The sequence below is a fragment of the Staurois parvus genome, unplaced genomic scaffold (genome assembly GCF_062004578.1).
Source record: "Staurois parvus isolate SC_StPar_1 unplaced genomic scaffold, SC_StPar_1.0 ptg000097l, whole genome shotgun sequence".
Lineage (NCBI taxonomy): Eukaryota > Metazoa > Chordata > Amphibia > Anura > Ranidae > Staurois > Staurois parvus.
The window spans coordinates 10103787-10127513 of NW_028317893.1; the positions used below are offsets into that span (position 1 = coordinate 10103787).

At 39.7% G+C, this 23727-nt stretch overlaps 1 protein-coding gene across 2 annotated transcripts in view; it reads left to right on the top strand.

Annotated features, from left to right (window-relative positions):
* CDH7 (cadherin 7) overlaps window positions 1–23727 on the top strand; it is a 340655-nt gene that overhangs the window by 173408 nt on the left and 143520 nt on the right. For both annotated transcript variants that reach the window (XM_089671067.1, XM_089671068.1), the window contains exon 4: window positions 1409–1528. In XM_089671067.1, the coding sequence (XP_089527193.1) occupies window positions 1409–1528 (120 nt within the window). The remainder of the gene's footprint in view (window positions 1–1408; window positions 1529–23727) is intronic.

Below are 23727 nucleotides of genomic sequence, written 5' to 3' on the forward strand. Positions count from 1 at the left end.
ATGATGGTGGCTGCCTAGATCCATTATTATCCCTCATTACATTAAACCTTAATAATTACCCCCCAACACTATGGTGGAACGTTATTTATATATGAAACCCCATTTAATACACTAGCAAAGGTAAATGCTATTGGATTAGACCATACAATGATTTACAGCACCAGTTCCTTGGTTGAGTGGTGGTGGGGATAGTTGTGATGGGACATGCTATTGGAAGATCAACCCCCAGGAGCTTTTTCAGAATACTTGTGTCTGAGATACAAGAAAGACCCCATGGGTCTTTTTGGGGGTGGAATTTAGCATTTGTCATTCCAAACTAAGAGTGAAGCCACATGTCTAGTGAGTTCCACTTAGGCATCTGTATGTTCATGGGCTGCAGGCAACATTTAGCTCCAGGGATGGATTTTGATGAGGGCCTGTCAAGCTTGGGGGGTTGTAGGAGGGGTTTATTATGTCAATGGGTGAATATCTCTCTGTTTGATGGGTTGAGAATAATGTCTGAGGTGGAAAGTAGTCAGGTAGCCATAGTGTCCATTTACATATCTAGGAATTTACATTGCAATGAATTTCAATTAAAATTCTAGAGGAGAGTTGCTTTTTCTTAGAAAAATGTCATATCTAAGAAAAAATAGGGATTTTAGTCCTCCTCCAGTTCAACCCTACATACTCACGCTGGTATAGTTTACTTTGTTGCTATCACCTCTGTGGATTCTTATGGAACCTGAGCAGAGCATAGTCAGAACTGAGCTTTCACAGTATAAAGTATGTGATAGTATATGATACAGTATAATGTTCAACATTTATGCATCCATTCTTTCTACAGCTGGCTATAGTTTTAATAGTGCATGGTATTTACTTATATATATAACTAAATTGATTTTTACAATCAATATAAAATTAGATACCCCTCACTCTGTACCCAAGTGTGAAACAACAGAGGTCTTTCTGTTCAAACAGCTGCTGATCAGCCTCATTTCTGAAGAGGATGAAGCACTCCAAGCTGCTCCAGACTTGTTTGGCATGAAGGATCATTGGCTCAGAAATTCTTTGAAAGCTGTTTTCAGCTGACATAAGTTGAGTAGCTCGGAGCATTTCAGCAGCCCTGGAGCTGTACTTTTTATACTGTGTTAACACCTAACTGACAGTGATCATTATGGGCAGGCTCTGCCATAGCACACTTAGGTATAAACAGAGCAGATTTTTGTTTTCTTGATAAAGTTAATCAAAATTGTGCATGACATTGATATTTATACATTGTGTTATTCAGGTTTTTTAGTACATGCTTTAAATATAATATATACATCTCTGACATCAAAATGTTTTCAGAATTGCAATATTATAAATGTTTTACAATGTACTGCTGTAGGTTGAAATCTGCTTAACTGAAAGCCAATACCATTTTATTAAGGAACCTCAGTGCTGCAAGTAACAGCAACAGATGCTGATGATCCCACTTATGGAAATAGTGCTCGAGTTGTCTATAGCATTCTTCAAGGTCAACCGTACTTTTCTGTGGAGCCAAAGACAGGTAAGCATGTCGTTAATTTCAGTGTAAATATTTCATGAAGTGCCTGTAACATAAAGTAATTACTGCAGCAAATGTCTGCTCCATGTTAATTTTAAATTATTATCAATCACATATGCAAAACATGTTTTGAATTTTGAGTTGGACTTCCTTTTTTTAAAGTTGTTTGCTTTGTCTCATAAATAAAAATTATGTTTTGCAAAAATAAAAGATCTAAATAGATAGAATTTGTAGAATGGTATTTGTATCGAATTAGTACTATATGCTAGATACTAAATAATATATATGTGACTTTTCTATGAACAAAATACATCAAATCAAAATGCAAAACCAAAGTAATATAAAATATAAAATTATAAAAATTATCTGCAAAAAAATTATCTGCAAAAATTATGTCCAAAGTCCCACCGTGTCCAAAAATAAAATAAAATCAAAAAGTCCCAAAAGGAATCCCCAAAAAAATAATCCTCACGAAGTGTAAACACAAAAACTTAAACTTTTTCTTCTTCTTTCATCACCAAAACCTTCTTAATACCCGCAAATTCTGATATTCATATACCTCAAAAAAAGAAAAAAACTCGACATAGTGTCATACCTTAAATAATGAAAACACACGTGCCACTCGCTGTGCAGCATGCAAGATATTAACTAAACGTGTAAACTCAAACCAAGTGTCAAAACACATAAAATAAGTGAAATGACAGTATGAGTGAAAGCACATACAATATGTGAAAAACCACTCCACAAATAACACTCTAATATATAAAAGGGTGATAAATGAAAACCAAATCCCAACTCTCCAACTCTAATATGGATGGGTAATTACCCTATAGCAGAAACAGTAAGGCAGATTAACCACTCTGGGTTAAACTCTCCTCTCCTCGATTTTCTCCCAGGACTAGGGTCACTTCCTCCACTTTCCTCCAGAGAACCAGTCAGTGAAACAGATAAGTGAAATGGCAATATGAGTGAAAGCACATTCACCCTATAGTAGAAACAGCAGGGCAGACTAACCACTCTGGGCCACACTCTCCTCTCCTCGACTTTCTCCAAAGACTAGGGTCACTTCCTCCACCTTCCTCCAAAAACCAGTCACAGTGTAAGAGATAATCTTCTTTATTGATAACTCACATAAAATTCGTGGTAACAGCTCCTCCTCACAAGCAGTGTGCACATGGACAGGTTCAGGGAAACATAAACCGCATGTTCCCACTTCCAAAATGGCCACGATCGCACTTCCGGTCAAACGTCGATGCGTATGACGTCACGTGTCCCTGACGCGGTTCGTCACTTCCTTTGACTTTTTCAGAAGGGACCCTTCTGAAAAAGTCAAAGGAAGTGACGAAACGCGTCAGTGACACGTGACGTCATACGCATCGACGTTTGACCGGAAGTGCGATCGCGGCCATTTTGGAAGTGGGAACATGCGGTTTATGTTTCTCTGAACCTGTCCATGTGCACACTGCTTGTGAGGAGGAGCTGTTACCACAAATTTTATGTGAGTTATCAATAAAGAAGATTATCTCTTACACTGTGACTGGTTTTTGGAGGAAGGTGGAGGAAGTGACCCTAGTCTTTGGAGAAAGTCGAGGAGAGGAGAGTGTGGCCCAGAGTGGTTAGTCTGCCCTGCTGTTTCTACTATAGGGTGAATGTGCTTTCACTCATATTGCCATTTCACTTATCTGTTTCACTGACTGGTTCTCTGGAGGAAAGTGGAGGAAGTGACCCTAGTCCTGGGAGAAAATCGAGGAGAGGAGAGTGTAACCCAGAGTGGTTAATCTGCCTTACTGTTTCTGCTATAGGGTAATTACCCATCCATATTAGAGTTGGAGAGTTGGGATTTGGTTTTCATTTATCACCCTTTTATATATTAGAGTGTTATTTGTGGAGTGGTTTTTCACATATTGTATGTGCTTTCACTCATACTGTCATTTCACTTATTTTATGTGTTTTGACACTTGGTTTGAGTTTACACGTTTAGTTAATATCTTGCATGCTGCACAGCGAGTGGCACGTGTGTTTTCATTATTTAAGGTATGACACTATGTCGAGTTTTTTTCTTTTTTTGAGGTATATGAATATCAGAATTTGCGGGTATTAAGAAGGTTTTGGTGATGAAAGAAGAAGAAAAAGTTTAAGTTTTTGTGTTTACACTTCGTGAGGATTATTTTTTTGGGGATTCCTTTTGGGACTTTTTGATTTTATTTTATTTTTGGACACGGTGGGACTTTGGACATAATTTTTGCAGATAATTTTTTTGCAGATAATTTTTATAATTTTATATTTTATATTACTTTGGTTTTGCATTTTGATTTGATGTATTTTGTTCATAGAAAAGTCACATATATATTATTCAGTTGGCCTTCAAGGGTGAAGGCAGATCACTTTTCTGGGATATTATAGGTTGAAGTGTTGTAATATAGAAGTATATATGCTAGATACATCATACTGTTTGTAAAAATTATTGATATGGGATGATTGTTGGCTTTTTATTATTAGTTTAAAGTGGTTGTAATCCTCAGACATGAAATTTGAGCACAGCATATCCCTTTATTGTGTCTACTTGTCTCATTTAAGAGCACTAAGAGTAATTTTTGTATGATTCCTCGTTCCTCTGCTTTCAGCATGAGTCACTTCTGACAAGTTTTTCTGCCACCAAAAGGTAAAAAGGTGACAGAGGAGTCACCTCCAGCACACAGCCTGTAATTGACAGCCTCAGCTCTGTTCCTGTGGGCTGTGTGAGGGTGATTTCCCTTCCCTCCAATCAGCTCTCCTCAATGAGATCTGCATTGTGTAATTTTTCAGCTCTCCGCCCCCTTTTTTCTGACAGTTCAGACAAGCTTTATAAATTATGACCTTTGAACAAATGTAGAGAAGAGTAGGCTGCAGATAAACAGCTTCAATTTGGCAGCAGGCTAGGATATTTTGGATATTTATTGGGAAAAATTAGCAGAAAAAAATAGAAAGAAAAAATCATATTCTTGTAATTGTTTGCAATACAATATTTACATAGACTGCACACCCCATTTATATTTACCTCAAAATATAATCAACAAAGTCTGCTGATTAAAATTATATTAGATTAGAAGGAGGACCATATGAAGGAGGACTTGTTTCATTCTGTGTATCACCTAAAGCCAATCACTTCACAGGGTATAAGTAAGGGTTTGCAACCACTTTAAAGCTGAATTTCAGTCTTAACCACTTGCCCTCTACAAGATTTACCCCCCTTCCTGACCAGGCAATTTTTTGCTATTCGGTGCTCTGCTATTTCAACTGATAATTATGCAGTTATGCAACACTGCACCCAAACAAAATGTATGTCATTTTTTTCACACAAACAGAGTTTTCTTTTGGTGGTAATTGATCACCAATGGGATTTTTATTTTTTGTGATATAAATGAAAAAACACAGAAAAGTTTGAAAAAAAACATTTTATGCTTTCTGTTATAAAAAAATTCCAATAAACTCAAATTTAGTCATAAATTTAGGCCAAAATGTATCCTGCTACATGTCTTAAGTAACAAATACATCTCCATAAGTGTATATTAATTGTTTGTGAAAGTTATAGCGTCTATAAACTATGGTATAGATACTGTAATTTATGCAGCTTTTACTTTCTGACTGCTTATCACATTTCTTGAGGTGCTAAAATGCCAGGGCAGTATAAACACCCTTTTTAGAGTTTTTGGAAAATGACAAAAATATATTGCTCACACATGCCATGGGTGTATGTAGAAATATGCCCCAAAATATATTTGGTTACTTCTCCCGAGTATACCACATGTGAGAGACTTTTTGGTAGCCCAGTCACATACAGGTGCCCGAAATCCAAAAATCCAATGACCACTTTGAAAGCCTGAAGGTGTGAAATATCCTCATTTCACTTCCTAACTACCTGTCACAGTTTCAGAGGCTATGCGAAGCTTTTGCAAAATTAAATTTTTTTTACACAATGCTGTCATTTAAATGATATATTGCTCACATATGCCATAGGTATGTGTGGAATTACACCTCAAAATATATTCTGCTACTTCTCCTGAGTATGGGATATCAAGTGTGAGAGACGTTTTGGGAGCCTAGCTGAATACAGCAGCCCGAAATCTAATGACCCCTTTGAAAGCCTGAATGTGCTTAACTTCCTCATTTCACTCCCTCACTATCTATCACAGTTTCAGAGGCTCTGAAATGCCAAGATAGAACAAATCCCCCACCCCCATGACCCCTTTTTAGAAAGTAGTTACCTAAAACTATTTGCTGAGAGGCATGTTGAGTCAATGAAATACTTTATTTTTTACCATATGTTTTTGGAAAACCACATGTGTGAGACTTTTTGGGAGCCTAGCTGCATACAGGAGCTCGAAATCCAATTACCCCTTTGAAATCCAAAAGGTACTTAATTTCCTCCTCATTTCACTTTCACAGTTTCAGAGACCCTGAAATGCCAAGATAGCACCCCCTCCCCCTTTCCCCCCATATGACCCATTTTTGGAAAGTAGGCAACCAAGGAATTTAGTAGGCATGCTAAATATTTTGCAGATCTCATGTTCATTTTCTTTTTTACTTTTCCAAAAACTTGTGGCAACAAATGAGATCTGAAAAGTACTCGCCATGTCTCTTAGCAAATACCTTGGAGTGTCTACTTTTCAAAAAGGGGTCATTGGGGGGGGGGGGTAAACTATTCTGACATTTCAGGGCCTCCAAAACTGTGATAGGTGGTCAGGAATTGTAATGAGAAAATAAAGCCCTTTAAAAGCCTAAAGTTGTCTTTTGGATTTTGGGGTCCTGTACGTGGCTAGACTGCCAAAAAGTCTCTCATGTGGTAACCACATAATCGGGAGAAGTAGCAAAATGTATTTTGGGGTATAATCGGGGGTGTATTTACCACAAGGCAAACAAGGCATTTGCCTAGGGTAGCATTTTGCAGGGGGGGCAGCATTTCCACTCGGAAGAAGCGACGGAAGAAGGGACACATGCGGCATGGGGACCTGGTGGGTTCCGAGAGAAGCTTTGAGTTTCATGATGGTGTATGAACTACCCCATTCTTGTTCTCAGGGATATCCAGAGGGGTTTATTTGGAGGGAAGGGGGTTGTGCTATCCTTGCCTTTTATGCCAAGCATTAGAAACTTCTGCCACACATCACCCATTCTTCTAACCACTTGAAGACCAAGCCTTTTCTGACATTCTTTGTCCACATGTAAAAAAATCTGTATTTTTTGCTTAAAAATTACTTTTAACCCCCAAACATTATATATTTTTTAAAGCGGAGGCCCTAGAGAATACAATGGTGGGTGTTGCAATTTTTTATGTTACACAGTAATTGCGCAGCGATTTTTCAAACACAATTTTTATTGGGAAAAATACACTTTTTTGAAATTGAATGCACAAAAACATAATATATTGGCCTATTGTTTGTAAGTATAAAAGATGATGTTATGCGGAGTAAATAAATACCAAACATGACATGCTTTAAAACTGGGTGCTCCCCATGCAACAGCAATAAAGTACGTACATTGTTAATATCCATAGCTAATGCTTTAAAAGCCTTTACCTGCTACCACTTTAGATTTACACATCCCACTACTTGTAAAACCAACTCAGTAGGTAATTAGCCACTAGGATTGCTTGTACATGAAAACTGACCGCTGGCTGAAAAAAAGATATCAGGATGATGCCTGAAGCTGCAGGCATCATCCTGGTATAACCACTCAAAGTCCAGTGATGTAACAGCACATCGCTGGTCCTTGTTGGGCATGCACTGTATATGTTGTTCTTTTTTTATGCAGCCTGTGGGCTGGATGAAACAAAGAGAAGAAATCTCTGCCAAAAAAAGTGTGTGGTATGCCCACCATTAGGATATACACCCCCCCCTGCAGCCACACACTTCTAATGTTGGGCATACATGAAATGTCTAAACAAAAAAAAAGATCGATGTGGATGAAGAAATGTCTGCCAAAAAATATATATGCTGAGGCATACGAGCGATCCACCCACTAACCACCCCAGGACCCCATGCTTGGGCATATATGTTTTTTTTTAACCACTTGCCTACCAGGCACTTATACCCCCTTATTTACCAGGGCAATTTTCAGCTTTCAGCGCTGCCGCACTTTGATTGACAATTGCGCGGTCATGCAACATTGTACCCATATGAAATTTTGATCATTTTTTTCTCACAAATAGAGCTTTCTTTTGGTGGTATTTAATCGCCACTGGGCGCTTTACTTTTTGCGCTATAAATAAAAAAATTGCAAAAAATTTGAAAGAAAAAAAAAGTTTCTTTGTTTCTATTATACATTTTTTCAAACAGGTAATTTTTCTCCTTCACTGATGTGCGTTGATGAGGCAGCACTGATGGGCACTGATAGGCGGCACTGATGGGCACTGATAGGCAGCACTAAAGGGCACTGATAGGCAGTACTAATGAGGTGGCACGGATAGGCGGCACTGATAGACAGCACTAATGAGGTGTCACGGATAGGCGGCACTAATATGCAGCACTGATAGGCGGCACTGATAGGTGACACTGATGATGGGTACTGATAGACGGCACTGACTGGCATCACTGCTGGGCACTGACTGGCGGCACTGACTGGCACAACCGCTGGGCACTGACTGGTGGCACTGACTGGCAGCACTGCTGGGCTGCACTGGTGGGTGGCACTGGTGGGAAGCACTGGTGGGTGGGCACAGGTGGGTGGCACTGGTGGGCACAGGTGTGTGGCACTGCTGGGCACAGGTAGGTGGCACTTCTGGGCACAGGTGTGTGACACTGCAGAGTGGCACAGGTGGGTGCACTGCTGGGCACAGGTGGGTGATCTGCTGGGTACAGGTGGGCGGAGCTAGTGGGCGCACTGCTGGGCACAGGTGGGCGGAACTTGCGGGTGGCACTGCTGGGCACCGATCATCAGGGCACTGATCATCAGTGCCCTGATGATCGGTGCTGATCCTCGCTCTGACAACTGCCGGTTCTCGGCAGTACTTTCCTCACGACAGCGTGAGGAAAGTGCAGCCGAGAACCAGCACTTGCATTTCCCTGTGATCAGCGTGTCATTGGACACCGCTGATCATGTGGTAAAAGGCCGCTGTGATTGGCCTTTTACCACATCACATGATCAGCTGTGTCCGTAGGACACAGCGATCATGGAGATCGCCGGGTGCGCGCCCCCTGGGGCGCGCAGGAGAGCGCGTTCTGGGAGAACGTCATATGACGTCCACCCAGAACTGGCCGGCCGCAGTGCAGCCGTCATTCGGCTATCTGCGGTCGGCAACTAGTTAAACTGCGGATGATAAATCTCATCCAACAGCACTGCACACACTTATGCATATTCTGAAAGCACACCCTGTTGCTGTCAGACTAAACAGATCGGTGCTGGAGCTGAAATGTATTCCTGCAAAGAAAACAACAACAGTTAACAATTCAAACAGTAACAATAGAACTGCAACTTTGTAACTTTTTTGGTAACTTACACTGTAACCTTGCAGACTGTGATTGTAGAGTCTCTCAAAGCCAGTTTCCTGACTACCTAATATATTTTGAGACCCTGTACCCTACACTAATACCCCACTAGTGTGTGATAGCGACTGAAGTAGTCCTTGAGGCAGAGACCAGGTTAGCCAAGACAGGAGGGACAAAAAGCGGGTGTCACATCTTTTGTCACAGGCACTGGCCGATCAGCAGAACATCATTGGCCTAGATCTGGTGAGTGATTGGTGCTGTACCAAATCACAGCACCAGTGGGGTGCATATGCCCACGCCTTGGTGACTCGGGAGTGCAGATCACGTATATATGTGATTTTGCTCAGAGAGTCCGCCTGTAGTAGTAAAACTGCTATAGCGTGGACTTGAACTGGTTAACTTTAGTTTTCCACATATACACAAGCTTTTTTCCTGTACTAAAAATGCTTAGTTTGATTTCACTGCACACTCTAAGCTTCTTGTAGCTTACAGTAGAAGCTGCTGCAAGTCAGATAGATCCTTCCTCATTTTCTGCCAAGAGGACATCCATCATTATTTAGGTCTTTCCTCCCCAGCTGAACAGTCCCTGGCCTGCCTCTTTCAGTCTTTGGGTTTCAGTTCTATTGGTCATGCAAGCTCATCATTACATGTGGGTTTTACCTAGGGCACTCTGCTGTTTTCAGGAAGCTATGCACAGTACAGACCCTCCACCAGCCATGATCAGCCTGCATTGCTCAAAGTAGGGCAAAGTTCTAGTGATTAAATCATTGGATTTAAAAAAAGGTGTGTAATGTAAACAGAAAGGTTACATTTAAAAATGTCATTAGCATACTGATGAATGAGGGAGGGATGAACCATAGAAGACAATTAAAGGGAAATTAAACTTCAGCTTTAGGGTGTTTTATAGATTTATTTTTATTTTACCACTTAAAGTGTTACTAAACCTAGGACACTACATTCACTATATCTGGTCTCCCACAGTACAAGGGACATGGAAGTGCAATTATTTTAGTAAATATATACTGCTATATACCTTTTCTCATCAGCAGTTAAAGCAGTCTTGTGACTTCTATTAGTGTCCAGCAGAACACTGGTTAAAGCTTGTAGGAGGAGTTTTCTTTCTGCTCTAGGAGGATGCAGAACCCCTGACCCCTGTCTGGACAGTGCTAGTTGACCCCATGGCACCTCAGACAGTCCAGGATCTTAGTGATGTCCTGGTCCAGATCTGGGAAGAAATACCCCTGGACACCATCCGTCATCTCATTAGGAGCATTCCCTTAGGTTGTCAGGCATGCATACAAGCACGTAGGGGCCATACAAACTACTGAGTACCATATTGAGTTGTTGCAATGAAATTTCAACAAAATGGACTAGCCTGCTGCATAATTTTTTCACTTTGATTTTCGGGGTGTCTTTGAAATCAGTCCTCTGTAGGTTGATAATTTTAATTTCCTTCAAACGATGGGGCATCCTTACATTTACCCAATTCACATTACACAGTCCATATCAGTATAGATATCCAGCATGATATTTTTCTCCATTGAGATCTGATGTGTTTTCAAAGTATTAATTTTTTGGAGCAGAGTATGTCATTTTTTCAGTATATACAGGGTTTCAATTTGGCAGCAGACTTGGATACGCATATTTTTATTTCTTTGGTTTCTATTAGAAAAAATTAGCATCAAATAATTAGAAAAAAATTATATTCCTCTATTTTTTTTTAAATACAATGTTTACATAAGTTGTTCACCCCATTTATATTTACCCCAAAATATAATCAAAAAAGTCTGCTGATTAATATGATATTAGATAAGTGTAACTTTTATATAGCATATCAGAATGGTAAAATTCAAAGTGAATGCGTTACACAAGATAAGACTAAAGAGTAAAGCCAGCCATACATGGTTCGAAATCAGGTTGGTTCAGCAATACATTTTTATTCATGTATGGGCAGCGTGGTTGTACAATGTACTTCTGTACAATCAGGGGCGGACTGACAACTCATGGGGCCCCCCGGGCAATAGGGGATCATGGGGCCCCTCTGTCCTTGTCCAAACTCAAAAAAGCCTATGAAAAAGGTACCAGGGGCATCTCATGGGGCCCCCTACTGACCCTGGTCCCTCGGGCAGTGCCCGAGTTTCCAAATGGTCAGTCCGCCCCTGTGTACAACTGCCCAGTCGGATTTTTGCCACTTAATCAGTGTCGCTGTTTATAGCTGCCAACACTGATCATTGTATTTAGATGCCAAGGAAGTCTCCGTGCTGTCAAAATACAAAGCACAGCAGGAGAACTCCCTCATCGTCATCAAATGTGAGGAGAGGAGTATCAAGTATTTTTTTTTGTTTAATTCACTGGTTGAACAATAAAAAACATATATCATCTATGGGCTCCTAAAGTCAATTACCAAGGGAACAAATTAGCACACTAGTAACTTGTGTCAAACACACACACACACACACACACACACACACACACACATACATGCACTGTATATGTATTTATTTTTCCATTTTAACATGTTTTTTAATTTTTTTTTACATTTTTCCTTTTCCATGGGGGTGTCTGGATGTGGTTAGTGCAGCTGTGCAAAAAAAAATCAGCCAACAGCAGCTTACTATTGCAGTGGTCTACTGCTTCAAGAAGAGGCTGGAAAGAGCTTCAGTAGCTCCGACTAAGCCTTGGTACCACCAGAAAGTGTTGTGTGCATGCTGAGTGATGTAACTACAGTTCTATTATAAATATAATGCAAAAGCATTGCATCAGGATGCCATCTACACCAATGTTTATCCTCTAGCTACACTGTAGGGGAAAGACAGTAGGCTTACCAAGGACTTACTGAAACACCAGGATAGTCTCATGAGAAAGCAGGTGACATGGGATTCTGCAGGGCACAGAGTTTAAGAGCCAGTTGGGATTCACCAGGGACTCCCTCATGAAGGTTTAGGCTTCACTGCTGCTGACCCTGGTTTTGACCCCCAGCTTCATGCTGCTCCTAGTAATACAGACCATAGGTTGGAGGTAAGTGAAAACAGTTTGGAGGTCAGGGCTAGCTGTGGACACAGCTAATAGAAGCAGGTCAGAGATCAGGGTAGGCAGCAGACAAGAATAACCAGGTCACAGCTGAAGGTCAAGGAAGGTAGTAGATACAGTTAACTAGGATTAATCCAAATGTCAGGATGGGCAACAAACACTAAACAGGAAAAAAAACAGAAGATGGTACACAGGAATCAAATGGAGTATACAGGCTGGATAGCAGAAATAGCACAAATGTGCCAGGAGCTTAGCTGATAGCTTGCAAATGTATTGCTTGTCCAGTTAGGAGGCTGCTGATTGCAGTCCTGGAGTACGCAAGGCCACATACCATAGAATGCTTAATTTAGAAAGGTGAGTAGCACTGACACATTCTTTCCATAAGAGTGCTCTGTAGATTGAACTCATTAAGCTCCTGAGATTAGCACTGGAGCCCATCTGTCAATGACCGGCAGATGTTTTCAGCAGTAGATGCCACCAGGACTCACAGGGGTGCAGGTGCCATTTTAAAATGGTGCGGGAACAAGTAGCCACTCCCCTTCTGTCATTTCATAAAATGGTACCTGGGACTCAAGTTATTTCTTTTTAAGTTAAAAATAACTAATTAAAAATAGTTCCCCTTTTTACCACCCCACTCCTTCTTGCTTCATTCCTGTTAGCACATCTTAGGTCCTATGTTGATAGGTTTTGTGCTAGTGTCAATAACATTAGTTTGAGGTGTTTCTGAAATCTTTCCAGATTTATTCATAGGTGACTTGCATGTGATCTATTTCAAGTGGGTTTCACATACTTATAGACTTGTATGGGAACTCAAAACCCATTTGAATTAAACAAAAGCTGTCTGACACAGTAACATAGTGATAGGCCAATAGAAATGAGTGGGAATGGGAGGTAGCAGATGCTCTGACAGTATTCAGAAGTAAAAGCAGGATAATAGGGGCTGCTGTAGGAAGTGCATACACCTTTGGTTCCTTGCACTATACATCTGCAGCAGTTTATTTATTTACTTCAACTTTCACCATTGTTTTAAAATTTAATGGGAACCTATCATTTCCACCAAGTGCACAAAACTGACATTAATACACAATTAAAACACTTGGTGCGTGCAGAAAGTATCTGTACTTCTTTTCAAATATTGTCATTTTACCTGCTGAGAACCCTAGATCATAGACATAGGTTGTATGCAGGACCTTGACTCCTCTACAAATTAAGATGAAAACCTACTCCTTCCCAGCACTATGGGCCACATACATGAAAATGTTTGGGTAATTTCCAATAGTTTTTACCTCAGGAATCATCAGATTGATGAATGCAAACTACTATCTGCAGCTTGAAATGTTAACTTGTGGTGGTAGATTTACTGTTTCATTCAGGGGCGGACTGACCATTTGGAAACTCGGGCACTGCCTGAGGGCCCGGGGTCAGTAGGGGGCACCATGAGATGCCCCTGGTACCTTTTTCATAGGCTTTTTTGAGTTTGGGCAAGGACACAGGGACCCCATGATCCCCTATTGCCCGGGGGCCCCATGAGTTGTCAGTCCGCCTCTGGTTTCATTGTTTGTCACTTAACACTGATTAGGTAGCTATGCTAAGACCAGTAGAGACTTTACCATTTAACTCCAGAATGATAGGGTTTGCAGCTTAACCATGATTTGGAGAAAAGCTAACACATTTTGTATATAGTCTTAGTCTGAAGTACTTTTACAGGCACAAAGGATCACACTTGAATACTAGGAAACATACCTAGAGGCACCACAGTAATACTAGTTTATGCACTTTAACAGGACATGATAGGTTGGTTTAATTTTAATATTTTTTGAGTGGTATTCTCAATTCCCCAGCCTGTCCTCTGATGGACTTCATTAACAGCTGCATATAAATCCCCAAACCCATATCATTCCCCTAATGATGGCCAGCACTCTGCCTCAGCCTGAAGCAACTGCAAGATGCTGCATGTTAAAAAAAGGTGATGTAAGAATGGTGGGGTCCACACTCTAGTTATGGGAATCTTTATTGCTTTACTGTTGACTTAAAGACTTGATTTTAGGATGGGACCACCCAATTTTTCTTTCTAACATCTAAGAGAAATATTGGAAAAAAATGATGGGGCATGAGTAAAAGAAGAACAGTAACAGAACTGGTTATATTCATACATTTTTGTAGGCTTTAAATCAGCACTAGCCCTCATTAAATTTTAAACACAGCCTATAAATTCTTTTTGTCCTCTGGACAGTGAATGCCAAAATGAGGGATAAATGGTTGATCTGCTACTAAAAAAGTCACATTTCCTGTGGAGTGAACACAGAAGTATTTTGGCAGTTTGAAGATTAGACACAGGTCAAGAATCTAAATTGTAAGCTCATAAAGTCTTATACTTCACCACTTCAGCTCTTATACCTTTGTACCTTATGCAGTTTCTATATTTCCACTATTCATCTGTTTACTAGGTTTATTAGGTTATGACTTTGCCATTACTTAAGATAATAAAGTAATACATACATATGGGTGAAAAATTAGGCTTTATTTTGGTGATATACTTTTGAAAAAATAGGTAGAAAATGGAAATTTTCTATTTTGACTTTTTTTTTTTTAAAGAAAAGCAGTTTTACTGAAAATAAAAGTGTACATTTTATTACTAATTACTCCCATTTAAAATTTACACAAAAATTATGTTTCTGGTAGAAAGCATGGCAAAGTTATTTACAATTGACAAACGTAAGTTCGACTCGAACATCAGCCGTTTTATTCGGCCATGTATTTGGCGAACAGACAAATGGAAAGGGCGTTCGGCGTGCTGTTCGCTCACCACACACCACAATGCACTGTGCTCTGACAGTGCACTGTGACTAGCCAAAGCAATGCACCTGACCACAGGTCAGATGCAATGCTTTGGCCAATAACAGCTCAATGACGTCACAAAGAATTGGGGTCACCTAGTTGACATCACCGGGTGGCTCCACCCCTTAGATATTTAAGAACTGTCAGGCCGGTGCAGCTGTCAGCTTTTCTTTTTTCAGGTCAGCGGTGGCGGTGGGCATCGTGATTGACATTGGATCTACTTCAGGGGACTTTTTTTTTATTTTTGTTTTACTAAAGGACTTGTCAAAGACTGTCTACTGTCATTTTTTGCATTACACTTTTTTTTTTGTGTATGAGTAGCGATCCCATGTACCCCATACTCATTCTCAAGGGGGGGGGGGGATCTGGAGGCTTCCTTGTTAAAGAGAGCTTCCAGATTCCAATAACCCTTCTGCCGCAGCCCCCCACAACCACTGGCCATGGTTGTGGGGAAGAGTCCCTTGTACCTATCAACATGGGGGCAAGGTGGTTTGGGTGGGGGTCTCCTGCCCCAAAGCACCCCCCTATGTTCAGGGCAATTGGCTTGTTGTGGTTGGGGGGGCTCGCCCCCCCCTTTCCTGACCTTCCAGGCTGCATGCTCTGATAAGGGTCTGGTATAGATTTTGGGGGGGACCCCCACACCATTAATTTTAAAAATGTTGACATAGGGGTTTCCTTCAAAATCCATAACAAACCTGAAGGGTTGGTATAGATGGGGGGACCAGAACTGAACTCTCCTGCGCTCTGAGACCCAGGAAGGGGTGGATAGATTGAACCAGAACTGTAAAATTCAACCACCAGTGCATATGGGGTTGAGCAGCTCCAAACAAGGCTGGGGAAGCCCGACCAGTACTGTGAAGTGAAACAAAACAGCGCACCAACCTTGCGCATTACTTCAGTAAACCAAATTTTATTGAATACAGAATAATACTCACAAACAGCGAAGTAAATCAAGCATGTAAGTCCTCAAGGGAACTTTAGAATAGTAGAGCCTGCGTGAGTCCCATCATAGGGGTAGACACTCAGGATACATCTGACGCGTTTCGAAGGGGGGCCTTTCTTCATCAGAGCTCTACTATTCTAAAGTTCCCTTGAGGACTTACATGCTTGATTTACTTCGCTGTTTGTGAGTATTATTCTGTATTCAATAAAATTTGGTTTACTGAGGTAATGCACAAGGTTGGTGTGCTTTCTGTTTTGTTTCGCTTCACAATAGATGGGGGACCCCATGCCCTTTTATTTTATACAAGAGCAGATGAATTTTGACAGCTGCCCCAGCTATTTAATACATAGCAATTCCTGGCTCTCATTTTGACAGCCGGCATTTGGCAAAAAGAAAGATGGGGCAGCGTGAGCCAAGGGCACAGGAGGAGGACACACCCCAGAAACGTTGTTACATTTTTTAGGGCTTATCTCCTCTGTTTAAATTATCAAAATGGTTAAGGTAGACCTAAACACAATCTCTAAAATCTCAGTATTGTTCAATTTTTTAAATCAAATAGCTTTGTTAAAAATAATACCCATTTGGTCCCAACCTGTACTGCGAGGATGCATCCATATGCCTCACTGATGTGTTTTCGGTATTGCAGCCAGATGGGCTCTATGTATCACTTCTGGTGGCAATGTCCAATAGCAACCAGATTTTGGATCCGCATGTTTAACTTTATCTACACGGTGACGGTGGTGAATGTTTGTAGATCCCCAGAGATGGCCCTCTTTCATAAATTCCCAAATACAGTTAAAAAAACCTTTTCATTTGCTCACTTATATGCTGTTGGCAGCGAGAATCATTATTGCTAGACACTGGAAGAGATCAATTTTGCTTGAATATGTTAAGAATAAATTGAATTGGATCATGATTAATGCCAGACTCACCTGTACTCTACACAACACCACTAACAAATTTGATAAAACTTGGGACCAGTGGATTCAATACCTTCCCGTGCCTTGATATCTCCCAATTTGAACCTCTCTTTCCCTCGCTCCTGTCTACTCTTTTTTTTACTTTGTACTATCCTCCGTTTTATATTTCTGTTCTCCGAGGCTATTTGAGACTACTCCCTATTCGGTTTACAGCATTTGTCATGTTTTTAGCAACATTTGCTCTGTGTGACTATTGGGTTTACGAACACTGGTTTTCCCCCTTTCCCATTTATTATGTTCCCTGACCCTCCCTTTTCATCCCTCTCTAGCCTCCCTTTACTTTTTGCCCTACCACTACCTTTATTACCTGTATATAGTCAGATTAATGCTGGAAAATTTCCATTTGAATTACCCAGTTGTTGTCCTGCAGATTCTCTGGTTCCTAATGTATGTCCTCTGTTTGTTAAACCATGTGTTTTTTTGCACTGTTTGACATCTACTTTTATGACATGACATCTTTCTATCACCTTATTTGTAATTTGAAAATCTTTCAATAAAAATTATTGGAAAATCAAATAATACCCATTGATCTAGCAATGAAAGAACTTGTCTCCAAATGTACAATGTGTCCACTGCAATGAGATTAGCAGTGATGCAAAAAATGTAAAATGTAAAAACAATATTTTCTGAAAAAAAAAATGATACCATTCATGAACCACACTGTGCTTTAAGTAACTAGATGTCACAAAGATAGAGTTTAAATCACTTTAAAGATGTCACATTTAAAAAAGGAAAGAATCTACCTATAAGAAGAAAGAGAATACATACTGTACCTCACATACTTCAGAATTCACTCAGGTGCTTAGAAATGGTACCCCAAAGTCCACCCCGCACTTTCAGGAATGTTGATCTCTTGAGTCCCTTGCAGCTCTCACTGGCTCATCCTGGTGACCTACATATCATTATAAGACCCAGAACTGACATGGAGGTTGGAGGGAGGAACAAGTGAGTGTTGGGTGGGAGCCAGGATATCAACATTCATGGAAGTGTTGTTTTCCCAGTGGACTTTGAGAAACTGTTTTTCAGTTCAGCAGTGTGCATAATGGAAGAGTTACCTATTATATTTAATTTATACCTATACATACTTTCCTCACACCTAATTCTTATGTAACAGAGCTTCTTAAGTATAATTGAGCCATATGTCTTAGGAAAATTGTAATGAAACCAGACAGTGACTGTGAAGAAATAAAAAAAAAGATTGGGCAGCGGTCATTAGAAAACTACAAAAGGAGTTATTGAGGAAAACAGCACCTGTCACATATTTAATTGCTTTATGATTACCATTAGAAAAAATGTGAACACACTTTATATGAGTGGTGCCAACTCCACAAAATTATACTGCAAAAGGAATGATCATTAGAACATTTTTCAAATAGTTTTCCTTCTTTTTCACTGGAGTTGCTCTTTAAAACAAAACATATTGTATATAAATTGTACATAACACCTGAAATTTCACAAACTCCTACTAGTTAGTATTCTTGAAGAAGGTGATGATTATGCAGGTATGGCTTGGTTCACGTTGTGCCGCAGCATGGCTTAGAATATCATGAAGTTCATCTTATCTTCAGTTATATTAATTCAGTTGAGCCTCAGGGACTTTATTTAAAAAAAAAAAACTTTTACTGAGATAACTATCTGATACAGCATAGATGACTGTGATATCCTTTTCCAGAGCCTCTCTCATTTAAATATAAAGTTTAAAATGCAGAACTATGTGTTTTTTTCATGGTTAAAGCCTTTATGACCAGGAAAACTATGGATCTTTTCTTAGTTAACACATTCAGGACTTGGGGGATTTTGTGCTTTAGTGACCAGATGGAGTCTGTTGAGAAGTTTAGCTCTATTATTTTTTTTTGGTGGCTGAAGTAGTCAGGCACATAGAAGTCTCCCCCCCCCCCCTCCAAGGGGAAAGAGGGATGCAGATTTGTATGACATAGTATACTGTATATGCTCATTCCTCTTTCAATAGGGACATGCAGTCAGGCTGCATAAAAAGTAAATAATGTGAGCTTTTCTTAACTTTTAATGTGTTTGTGCTTTACTACTAAGTAGTAGTACTTAGTAAATGAATTAAAGCTCTTCTGCCTTCCATCATACAGTCATGTGCAAGCAAAAAATGCAGGTTTTTTTTTTATTTTTCTTGCATAAGATTGGGTATTCTTTGAAAAGTGAACTTCATGTCATTTACTATGCTCTGGAGCAATGGCACTTGCAAATTGCACTGTCTGTTTGTCTTTCGTAAATTCCCCCATAAGAAACTGCCCTGTCCTAGTAGCAACCTGGAGACCTTGACCCCTGCTTTCATTGTGAGTGCAGTGGTCTGAGTCTCTAGTGTTTAACACGTCTTTCTGCACAATCCAATCAGTAATCCTCAAGCTCAGCATTGTCAATTGCATTGTCAGTTGGAACATAATGCAGATGGTGCATTGGAATGTTAAAGAGCTGGAGTGCTGGACTCTGTATGAAGGCAGTGGTCTAGGTCTCCAATATGCCATTGATGCATTGCATTTTCAAATAGTAGCAAAGCACTAACACAAAAAAATCCAAACATTCTTTACTTTACAGTATATGCTGCCTGACTGCATACCTCTTTTTACAAGATAAAGGTTCACATGGGTTCTGGAAGTGCATGCATCTACAGTAATACATTACAGAGTGACTTCAGTTTTGTTGAGAACAACACATTCCCTCTGTATAATCTATGTACATCGCAAGAGTTTTAACAAACTTTGTTTCAGATTCCTACCATTTGCTGCTTTTCAAGAAAAAGCTGGTTATGTCGCTGTACAAAGTGGTTCTGAATGGGAGTGACTTTTTTATGATCACTCAGCTGATGCACTTGTAGTGTTCTAATGAAGAAACTTGCTGTGTCTGAATCCCTTTAAAAGTGACTGACCCCTGCTAATTTTAAATAATATTCAATTACAATATGTATTGTGTAGCAATTGATATTTTTATTTGCAATTTTTTTCCTACAAAAGTGCAGTTACTTTTTATGTTAAAGAACTTCTGTCAAAATATTTTATGGTCACCGCTAAATGTTTTTATATTTGGATTTATGTCTGTTTAATATGTAGAATATTATAACAGTACACATTTTTCATAATATTATTATTATACAGGATTTATATAGCACCAACAGTTTGCACAGCGCTTTACAACAGGAGACAGTACAATTATAATACAATTCAGTACAGAAGGAATAGCAGGGCCCTGCTCGTGGAGCTTACATTCTAAAGGACATATAAATGGCATATGGAGTTTACCTTCAACTATACATCTTTTCACCTATTTGCCTAGCATTAAAATATATTATGTTTCAATATTTTTATTGAAAGATTTTAGTAAGAAACATAGTATGAAAATACGGTTCAAGTACATCAGTATGTTTTAGTGCAAAATAAAATTCCCCACCATTTGGCTGGGGGCATTATATACATAAGTCACATTGACTTGAGAGGTATGCTCGGTTTGGTGTGAACCGTATGTGTGTGTGTATGTTTTGTAAAGGGAGTAAGGAACAGAGGTAGAAGGATATAGTGGGGAGGAGGTAGGGGAAATAGGGGGTGGGTGATGAAAGCACCAGTCTTGGGTAAGAGGTCTTAGTGTTGTATAATTAGGTTATCAGCATTTTACGGAACAGTTTGGGTTCTGTAGCCATCGAGACCACTGAAATTTGAACATGAGGTAGGAGGAATTGTTGAGGGCTGATCTTTTTTTCATATCACATTGAAAGTTGAGATCTGTTATAAGTGAGGTGAGGGAGGGAATTTTGGAAGTGTTCCCTAATTTAGTAAGGTTGGTTTTAGCCGCTGCTAATGTGTGGATAATAATGGTATGAGAATCTTTAGGGAATTTGTCAATTCCAATGTGAAGGGGAGCAAGAGCAGAGTTTGGTGTTACTAGGGTTTTGGTTAGTGTTGAGATCAATTGTAAAACGCTGTTCCAATAGGATCTGAGAGATTTACATGACCATAGTATATGGAAAGTTTATCCTGTTTCTCCACATTGTCTCCAGCAAGCGGGTGAGTGTTGAGGGTAATATAAAGAGAGTTTAACGGGTGTTAGATACCATTGGTGTAAAATTTTCATGTACGATTCCCAGTGGGAGCTACATCGAGAAGCTTTGTGAGTGATCTTAAAAGTTTTTTCCCATGTGTGCGGTGGAATTTGTTGTGAAAGCAGTTTCTCCCAGTTGATTAGAGAGGTAGTTTGTAGGGTAAATTGTGAGCTAGTTATTTGTGTGTAGAAAGTTGAGATACTTTTTTTTGGGTATTGTATTTTGTGAAAGAATTGGTACACAGCGTTAGGAATTTTCAAAAGATGTGGAATGTTTACCTTTTGTAGGGAGTGAGCTATTCTCAGGTAGGTGAAATGCTCATTGTTGGGGAGGTTAAATTTCTTCTGAAGAGTTGAAAAGGAGTCTAAGTTATGAGTTGTATAGAGGTCTTGTATAAGAGATATGCCTCGGTTTTCCCACTGTAGAAGGTTTAAAGAAGGGATAATGAGGTGTAGTGTGGTGATTGGGGTAGGTATACGCTTGGTATCTGTCGAGTTAGAGGTTAGGAGGTCATACCAAGCTTGTAGGGAGGCTCGAATGCAAGGGTGTTTGAGTAGAATTTTGGTCTGAGGTGTTTGTGGTGAGAACAGTATGTTACGTGGTGTAAGTGGGAGATGTGAGAGTGTTTCCAAGATAGACCATGATTTCTCTTTAGTTGGGTGTCACCAAAAATAAAGTTGGTCTAAAAAAGTGGCGTTATAGTATGATTTTAAATGTGGGAGACCTGCTCCTCCTTTGGATGTTGGGTGTATTAAAAGATTTGTAGTACATCTATACAGGAATTTATAAAGTATTGCTTGTAATTTAGATAAAAAGGTATTGGGGATGGGAATGGGGAGTGTGCAGAATATGTAAAGGATTTTGGGTAGTATGCACATTTTCAGGGTTGATACCCTTCCCAATTTCGATAGTGTTGATGTGCGAAGATTGTTGAGTTCTCGCTGGATGGATTCAAGCAATAGTTTGTGGTTTGAGGTGTATAGTTGATCTGTCGTATTGGTGAGTTTGATTCCTAGGTAGGGAATGCTGCGTTGTTCCCAAGAGTAGGGGAATTGTTTGATTAGTACTTTTTGAGTTGTAGTTGGTGTGTGGAGATTTAGGATAGAAGATTTGAGTTCATTAAGTTTGTAATAGAATACTTCCGAATAGTGTGAACGAATCGTTTGGAGTGATTTGTAAGGATTAGTTATCATTAGTATGATGTCATCTGCAAATAGGCTAATTTTATGTTCTGATTTAAGGTGGGTGATTCCTGTAAATGTCGGATCATCCCTGAGTTTTGAAGCTAAGGGTTCAATGAGTAAGGTAAAGATTATAGGGAATAGGGGGCAACCTTGTCTAGTGACGTTGGAAATGTGAAAGGGCTGTGAGAGTGTGCCGTCTGTTAGTACTCTGGCTGATGGGTTAGAGTAGAGGGAGAGGATTGAAGAAAGTATCCAGTCTGTAATTCCAAATTTTTGGAGTGTTAATTTCATAAACTGCCATTTTATTCAGTCAAATGCTTTTTCTGCATCCAGGGACAGGAATAGAGGGGATTGTTTGGTGGTTTCTAATTTGTGGAGGAGGGATATGAGTCTTCTGGTTGCGTCTGGTGCTTGACGACCAGGGATGAATCCCACTTGGTCTGGGTGGATTAGTGTAGTAAGGTGGGGAAGTAGTCTTTGAGCTATTATTTTGGCATAGAGTTTTATGTCTGTGTTTAGTAGTGAGATCAGTCTGTAGTTCTGGACAAGTTGGGGCTCTTTACCAGGTTTGGGAATAGTTGTAATTATGGATTGTAGCATTTCGTTGGGGAATTCACACGTAGAAGCAGCATGGTTAAAGAGAACGGTTAGGTGTGGAGTAAGATCAGGGGCAAATGTTTTGTAAAATTCATTAGTGAAGCCATCGTTTCCTTGTGATTTATTAAGAGGTAATATTTTTATGTTTTTTTCTATTTCTTTGGGAGAGATTGGGGTAGAATTAGAAGAGAGTTGTGTTGGAGTAAGTTGGGGTAGAATTGTAGTGTTTAGGAATTTTTGTATGGATGTAGTAGTTGGTTGGGTTGTGGCCGGGTCATCTTTGATATTATACAGTGTTTGGTAGTATGCCGCGAAGGCATTAGCTATGTCTTGTGGATTTGTGAGAGATGTATGTGTAGTTGGATGTTGGATTGAAGAGATTTTGGATTTGAGACATTGTTGTTCGATCAGTTTTTTTAATAGCGAATTTGCCTTGTTACCTAGGGAATAAAATTGTGCTTTTGTTTTTTGTAGGTTAAGGTCATATTTGTAAAGTAAGAGGGTTCAGAGTTTATTTCTGTCTGAGGCTAGGGATGCAGATGTGGAGGGGTTTGGTTTTTTTTTGTTAGTTTCTTCTTTTAGTTTTATGGAAGTTAGAAGTTGGTCAATTTGTTGGGTTCTCTGTTTAGTGATGTGGGAATTTCGTTGTATGAGGATACCTCTCATGTATGCTTTGTAAGCGGGCCACAGTATGGGTATAGAGATATCAGGTGTGGTATTAAATTCAAAAAACTATTTGTGAGCTTTTAACAGGTGTTTCTTGTTGTCTGGGTTCTTCAATATCGAAGAATTCAGTCTCCAGATGCGAGGGATTGAAGAATGTTGGTTGTCGTTCAGGATTCTGTTGATTGGAGCATGGTCTGACCAGGTTATGGTGCTAATTTTGGATGAGGTTACATGTTGTAGAGTCCATTTGTCTGTAATAAAGAAGTCAATTCTGGAGTAGGATAAATGGGATGGGGAGTAGTAGGTACAGTCTTTTTCCGTGCTATGTTGACATCGCCAGATGTCATAGAGATTATGGTCGTGTAAGAAACGATTGAAGTTATGTTTGGGAGATCGTTTGTTGGAGGAAGAGTCCAGAAGTGAGTTGCCGATGACGTTGAAGTT